The sequence below is a fragment of the Seriola lalandi genome, unplaced genomic scaffold, assembly GCF_002814215.2.
Source record: "Seriola lalandi dorsalis isolate HSWRI2012SDOR001 ecotype SW California unplaced genomic scaffold, Sedor1 jcf7180002054805, whole genome shotgun sequence".
Lineage (NCBI taxonomy): Eukaryota > Metazoa > Chordata > Actinopteri > Carangiformes > Carangidae > Seriola > Seriola lalandi.
Window position 1 is genome coordinate 440,895 of NW_019525358.1, and position 7,402 is coordinate 448,296.

The 7,402-nt window shown below is 38.1% G+C and overlaps 1 protein-coding gene across 1 annotated transcript in view; it reads left to right on the forward strand.

Moving 5' to 3' along the window:
* Window positions 1-7,150, forward strand: part of snta1 (syntrophin, alpha 1) — a 29,765-nt gene extending 22,615 nt beyond the window's left edge. Inside the window, exons 3-8 of the mRNA XM_023426075.2 lie at window positions 1,380-1,572; window positions 1,888-2,077; window positions 2,395-2,525; window positions 3,034-3,230; window positions 4,888-5,075; window positions 5,522-7,150. Of these exons, the coding sequence (XP_023281843.1) occupies window positions 1,380-1,572; window positions 1,888-2,077; window positions 2,395-2,525; window positions 3,034-3,230; window positions 4,888-5,075; window positions 5,522-5,614 (992 nt within the window). The 3' untranslated portion in view covers window positions 5,615-7,150. The remainder of the gene's footprint in view (window positions 1-1,379; window positions 1,573-1,887; window positions 2,078-2,394; window positions 2,526-3,033; window positions 3,231-4,887; window positions 5,076-5,521) is intronic.
* The last annotated feature ends 252 nt before the right edge of the window (window positions 7,151-7,402 follow it).

The window sequence follows — 7,402 nt, forward strand, 5'->3', positions numbered from 1 at the left end:
GTCTGTCTGTCTGTCTGTCGGTCTGTCGGTCGGTCGGCCTGTCGGTCTGTCTGTCGGTCGGTCGGTCTGTCTGTCGGTCGGTATGTCGGTATGTATGTATGTATGTATGTATGTATGTATGTATGTATGTTCGTAGGTGTGACTGGAAAGAACTGTGCATTTAAAAAACAAATGTACAGAGATTAGACTATAATCATAATTAATTTTGAAACACTTCAATTACAATAGATTATTGCCCACAAAAAAATGTGTAATTATGGGAGGCCCATGGCTGAGGGGTTGGAATACCAACCATGGGCCACAGCTTTGGTTTGAATCTGCCTCCCTCCCATATTTCCTATCATCTCTGTCTAATGTTGCTATCCAATAAAAATCGTCTATTTTTTAAATTATGGGAAACTTGGATACTGGATATGGTACAATAATGTCATTTTGATGGAACAAAATATTATGTATACATTTCTTTTTTCTTTTATAAAAAGTTATTGGGTAATGTTACACACAAGTCATGAAATAGTATAGGTCCATTGTATTTATGTGGAAAGAAAATAAGAACAGAAATAATCTGTTGACGATTATTTTTTATAAATTACAAGGACTTTATATAATAAATATTGAATACAATAATATAACCATGGGGTACAGAAAGTATTACATAGGAAAATGGTGTAATGGATGTACAGACACCTCTTTTTCAGTCATACACAGAACAGTCAATACTGAGTTGTATCACCGAATTGACTCATAGTGGATAGATGGTTGTTATTGGAGGAAAAACAGATTCAATCAAGAGTACACAAGTCAAAACAATTTGAAAACTATTTAGTTAGATTATAAATAAGACTATGAAATCTTCAGTTTGTGAATTCTCACAGCTGGAGGAAATCACATCCACTCTGTGCTTCCAGCTGCTGCTCAAGATATGCTCACTCATTCCAGAATCACCCACATGCAACAAATATAAAATCATCAAGAAAGAAAAAACTCTTTTGTGTTCACCAAATCACAATAAATTAGCTACAGATGTGTAAATCATACAATCATATCCATTCTATCTTTTTGATAGGAATATAATACAAAATACACCTGGTTATATATGCTATGTAAGGAAATGTTTTTTTTGTTTATAAAAGAGTATGATGTGCTTTGTATAACTGCTGAGAAATCACCTAAGTGACAGAAAATTCATCACAGATGAATTTCTGCTCCTTTTTGAAGCTGTTCTAAAGTGCTGCTGCAGTTTTCAACTCATTTCTGAAGCCTGAGGCTCCATATTCATATCCCATAATTCCTTTCCTCTCCCTCCTCTGTCCTCTTGTCTGCCTTTCCTCCTTATCTAATTCTTTCTCTCACACGCTCTCACTCTGCCTCTGCTTCAGTGAAGTACATCAAGGAGATGTCGGCCTTCTTTAAAAGCTCGGGGTCCTCTGGGGCCACCCTCCCATGGGACTCTCCCCCCTCCACACCTCAGAGGGGCACTGAGCTCTCCCCTGAGGTGAAGGAGCCTCGCAGCATCCCGCTGAAGATGTGTCAGGTGTCACGAAAACAGTGCCCTCCGGACACAGAAAACAGGTACTACATGTGAGAAGTCAGCTGCTTTACATAATACTTGGTTCAGTTCATACATTTATGAAAAAAAAAAATCTGATAGACCTCAACCTGAAAATGACATAATGGTTTAGAGAGAATATTGTAAAAGGGACCTCTACTTCTTGAGGGACATCTTGCTCACAAGTTCTCTTTAATATCTGAAACTTCCTCTTCACCCTCAAGCTTTTCTCTGTTTGCCATGTGTCTTTTACCTCTCTAACTTGCCCCTTTTTTTCCACCTCCTTTTTGTCTCCCCCGTTTCTCTGCTCTCTTTCTTTCTCTCATCTCATGTGCCAGGTATTTCGAGGTAATTTCATCCAACAGAAAGAACTCTGTGTTCCTGCGGGCAAGAGACCCGGCCATGGCCCAGTCCTGGTACAACGGAATCCAGGCTGGCGCTGCCAACCTTTTACCACGAGTGAAGGAGGAGATGAAGAGTATGCAGCCTGGCATGGAGGTGAAACATCTGGGCTGGATTACAGAGCAGGTATGCGAGAATACTGCCATACAGCTTGTATACAGCAAGACTTTGTACAGTATTTTTAGTTTTGAGTTTTTAAATCTTATTTTTAGTGTTTTGATGGTGCTCTGCCTGTTTTAGGTCTTGCTGAGCTATAGACAGTTTTTCTTGAGTGCATACACAGAAATACAAAAAGGACATGTCCATATATGGTCATGTCAACTGCCTGATTCTAGATTCTTGACTGGGACCAGCTGATATCCAGTAGCACTTATTGACTGCCATGTGCCATGTATGAAAATCATGAATGAATTTTCATTTGCTCCAAATATCCATGTGTGCAGGTGGCTCATGGTCCAGAAAGACCAGTACTGGCTATGTTGACCGACAAAGACCTGCTCCTGTATCCCTCCTTGCCTGAAAGCAAAGAGAGCCTCAGCAGCCCCACCAAGAGTCACCCGCTCATCACTACCAGGTTCACATGCATAAGTGTCTTTATATACGCACATACACCATATAGAGTAGCAGATACTAACACAGTTGTGCTCTCTCTGCTTGTCTCTGTTTTGGAAAAACACATTCACATTACAACATTGGTATTTCAGAAGCTCCGTAGATCTGTCCTCCACCCTGAACAGCCCAGTTTTGATTTAATAGTCCTCCCAATCCCCATGGCTTATTTTGGCCCAATGAAAAAACACATGCTTCCTCTTTCCATAACCAGACTATTGGAGATTTTGCCATATATCGTCATATCCAGTTGGAAGACATTGGTGGAAACAGAACCTATGAGTCATGGGTTTTTCCTCTCTTCTTTCTCTCTTATGCACTCCACATCTCACTTTTCACCTCTGCAACACTTTTTTTGTAACACACCAACATACATACTCTTTCATTCGCTCTTCTGGCCCCATTCTTTTCTATAAATTTGAATTACCTGCCGTCATCCATGTTTTTTTTCTCATACTTCCTCTCTCCTTTAGACTGGTCCACTCTGGCCCTGGAAAAAGTTCTCCTCTCTTGGACTCAGAGCTGTCATTTGGCCTGCGTTCAGGCACCAAGCAAGGTGTGGAGACCCACGTGTTCAGGGTGGATTCTGCCAAGGAGCTGTCCACCTGGACTCATCTGCTGGTGGAGGGCTGCCACAATGCTGCTGAGCTCATTAAAGAGGTCACCACAGGTACAGATATAGATTCTTTGACTTCCAGTTCTCTCTCTATGCCTGTGGCCCAGTCCCTCCACGTACAATTCAAATTTTGTTCGGAACTGTCGTAGGGCTAGAAATAATGCCAAACCAAATAATTGGTTGCCTTTGAGTGTTGCAGATGTCGAAGATGGCACAACCAGGATTCAGGGTTTCACTAGCATCCAGGGTCAGCCCTGGAAAATATGTATCCGCTCTTGGTACTGCAAGATGCTTTTGATGAATGTTTTATGCGACATAATGACCATTCACTCGTTATCGTACACAAGAGAGGATTCTGTTGAGATGCCAGCAATGCAGTTGCAGTTGCAGTAGCTATCTCTAATTGGAGGTCAGAGTAAGGTCCTGTGAATTTATGATGAGAATATGAAAAAAAGCACATAATGTTCTAAACATTATTAATCTGTAATAACTATAAAAAAAATACAATACCTGCAACAGCAGCACATTTTAACTAAGTAAATGTTATGTAAGGAGAATATTATTTCTTTATATTTCTTTACACAACTCCTCCAAAAGAGAATGGTTAGAATAATCACTTTTAATCACCAAAGATTGCTCTGTTAAGGTAAAAGCCATGATCTAAATATGGATAGTGTAGTCCCACTGCCAAAAGGCTGACTTGTGTCTGCTGCCACTCTCAAATTGATTGACAGGTCTTTTAAAGTGACTGATCCTGTTTTATTGCACTGATAAATGTTTTGTTTTTTTTCAAAGGTCATGTAATACAAAGTGCCTGATGAGAATTACAAGACCCTGATTTCTCCATCTATAATGCTAACTCTCTAACTCTCAGTTATATATATATAAATAATATATAATAAAAGTGTTCTCATCTAAACAATTACAGCTTGTGCTCTTGGTTTCTATTCAGCAGACACATACAAACACTTCAATACATAATAGGGGCCTGTCTCACAACGCAGATTTAGAAGTTATGATTTATTGTTCTTTACACAATGATTTTGTAACTGTACTGTTTTGCAAAATGTTTCTTCTGGCTGTGTGTTTATAAAAGATTTCAAGTGGGTTTTAGAAGCTTTTTGAATTAGATTTTTATGAAGAGCTTGAGAGAAAACAACATTTTTTTCTTTCAAGCACAGCCATATCATGTCTTATAAGCCAATGTCTGCACTGAGTAAAACACACAACAGCTCTTTTTACTTCCATGTTCTGCATTTTATTCTGTAAGGTTAGTTCTAGAAATGTAATAATCTTGCTGTGTGAGACAGGCACCAGTTCACATGCAGTAGAGTGTAGTAATACAATGCCCTCTGCTGGTAGCATGAGTTGGTGCAGAAACTTTTTTCAATAATATGAAATGGTTTCATTTCAGTATCAGGATTAACTAAGATTTAGATCTATTCTGTTTTCTTGACAGTATTATTGTTTGATTCATTATTTAAATCAAACTTTTTTTCCCTCTCAGTGCATTAATATCCCACATTCACAGAATACAGCCAAGAAGTCTGGGCTCTGTATCAGTACTGTAACACAGAGCTCACACAAGAAATATGCAGTGTAAATCTGGATTCATTTGTGAACGACCTCAGCTGGGCACTGTCGATTCATGACAGTGCCCTTCTTTGTGCTGCCTCTATGTAACCCCTGTGGTTTTTTTTTACGCTGGCAGCCTGTAGTTGGAATGGAAAGGAGTGTACCCTGGGAGTGCACATCGATGATGGCTTCACGTTATTCACAGAAGAGATGGGTGTCAGGAAAAGTATTCTCCTCCAGCAGCCCTTCGAGCGCCTAAGAATGTCCTCAGATGATGGAGTTCGCATGATGTTCCTTGACTTTGGAGGCCCTGAGGCTGAGATTGTAAGTAACTTTTTTTTCCATTGGACTTTCTCATTATCTAGAGTTTTTAATATTGTTAAGTTATCACCACCATAAATTTGAGCTGTTACACTGAATATGTCAAAATGAGCTTAAAACCAGAAAATGGAGTTTGCTCAGTTGTCATGAAAATGGGCAACTCTGAGTAATCTCCACCTGAGGCAACAACTGAGCCATCTTTGTGACAAATGAGCAAATTCCATTTGCTGATAAAGTCCATAAGATGCAGTTGAATTTACTACAAACATGCAGTAAGTGGACCTTGTGTTAAGATTATTTTCTCAAACTATATTCCTAAAGTCATAAAACAAACTTTCTGCTTACATACAGATTTGAGCAGTTTTAATTTGTCATCCGTCTGTATATGTATTCATATTTGGAAATTATAATCAGTATTATATCTGCTCCCTATGTCTCTCTTCTTTCAGCAACTGGACCTCCACTGTTGCCCTAAGACCATAGTCTTCATCATCCACTCTTTCCTATCTGCAAAAGTCAAGCGACTTGGCCTCCTGGCATGATAATGGCCAACCTTTCGTAACATCAACAATAGGAATATTCAATAAAACACACAGCCCAGAGGACTGAAACACACCAGACGATGGGGCCCAGGAAAAGATTCTAACTAACCACTTCTTTACAGATTTCCTGGGCCTCTAAATGTATCATCTCTGGTCAGGCGTCTCCTGGTTTAGTGGAATGAAGAGAAAACTGCAGCATTGATGGACCTTTGTTGAACTTGTAGTTGTATGGTAAGAGAGGCTTTACAGATGGCATAAATCAGCAGCCACTTAAGGGATCTGACATCTGTTGAATCTGTCATGGTAGGTCATGACACTTTGTGATGGCAAACTGTATGATTATGACAGCTTGCATCTTAATGTTTTTTCAACCATTTGATTTTATTTTTTGTCCCATTGTTCAGTTTTGTTTTGTTAGATGAGTCACAGTGGGCCTTTGTCATGAGCATTCTTTCATCTTTCAATCTTTGCTTTATGTGCCATGAACAGTCATAAAAAAGTTATTACACAAATGTCCTGATTGATGTTGGACAAGCATTTCTTTCTGAAGGCAGCTTCAGCGGAGTGACAGGATGACATGACTGATCACTACATGATCAACAGTCTGTACTGAACAATGTACAGAATACGACTGCAACAATATGCTGTTTATGTGGATGCTTGAGTTGCCTTTACCCTGAATGTTCATGAAAGAAGCTTCATGCTTTTTGTTAAGACAATTTGCAAATATAAAATATATTTTTCATTGTAGCTGAACAACTCCTTATTTTATATTCCTCTCTGTTTCTCTCCTTCCCCTGTTTTAAGCATGCTTATAATCCATGGCCTAACAAAGAAAAAGGACTAACAGATTTGATATTATAAGTCTTTTTTTTTTTTTTTTTTGTGTTTTAGCTTAACCAATAAATTAGATAAAACCTTGTATCTGGATGGCCTTAGTCAGACAGTGTGACTCTGCAGTTTAATTCGATTTCAGCCCATGTAAAGTAGAAAACAAGAGCTCTTGAGTTTATGGATTCTTATCAACAAAGGTTGTCACATCATCATTTATTGATTGATAGCAAACAGTTGGCTGAAAGAGTGCCAGTCCAGCTAAGCATCTTCTGTATGGATAAGCTTTCAAGTAAAATACTGAGTTTAGCTCCTAAATAAACCTATTTTATGGTGCTATGTGTTTTTCTTTGTAACTTAGTCACCAGAGAGGACAAACAGGCTTCATCCTAGACCACTGAGGGTGCATTTTACACAATGTGTCCAACATTTAATTAAGTTAATATAAATACCATATGAAAGATGTTAAGCTGTTTACATCATGAAGTGTTTGATCTTTTTTCTTTATTATTTGTGTCAGCTGAATATCCACAACTTGGGGCCTTCTCTCTCTGTCCAACACTAAACAGACTTGTATTAATATATATTTCAAAACTAAAACATGTTTGCTTTCAAGAATAAAATGTATTGTATATTCTTATTTAAACAAAGGTGTGCCTTGCAGGGTTGTTTGTATATAAACGTAATAAACTTTGTTAACTTTTATTGTTTATGTTGAATGTGTTTTATTGCATAAATATCACCTTAGTTTGCGTTACTGAAGATTGAGGCTTGACTGAAAATACAGATCATATTTACACTTTGGTTGCAAACTTAGTTTAGATATTAAATTATATATCATACATATTAAAGAATTGAATTAACACATTGAATTTCAAATTGTTTTATGTCCTCTTTACTGGTACCTTAAAGAGGACATATTATGGCCATTTTTAGCGTTAATAATTTTATTCTTGG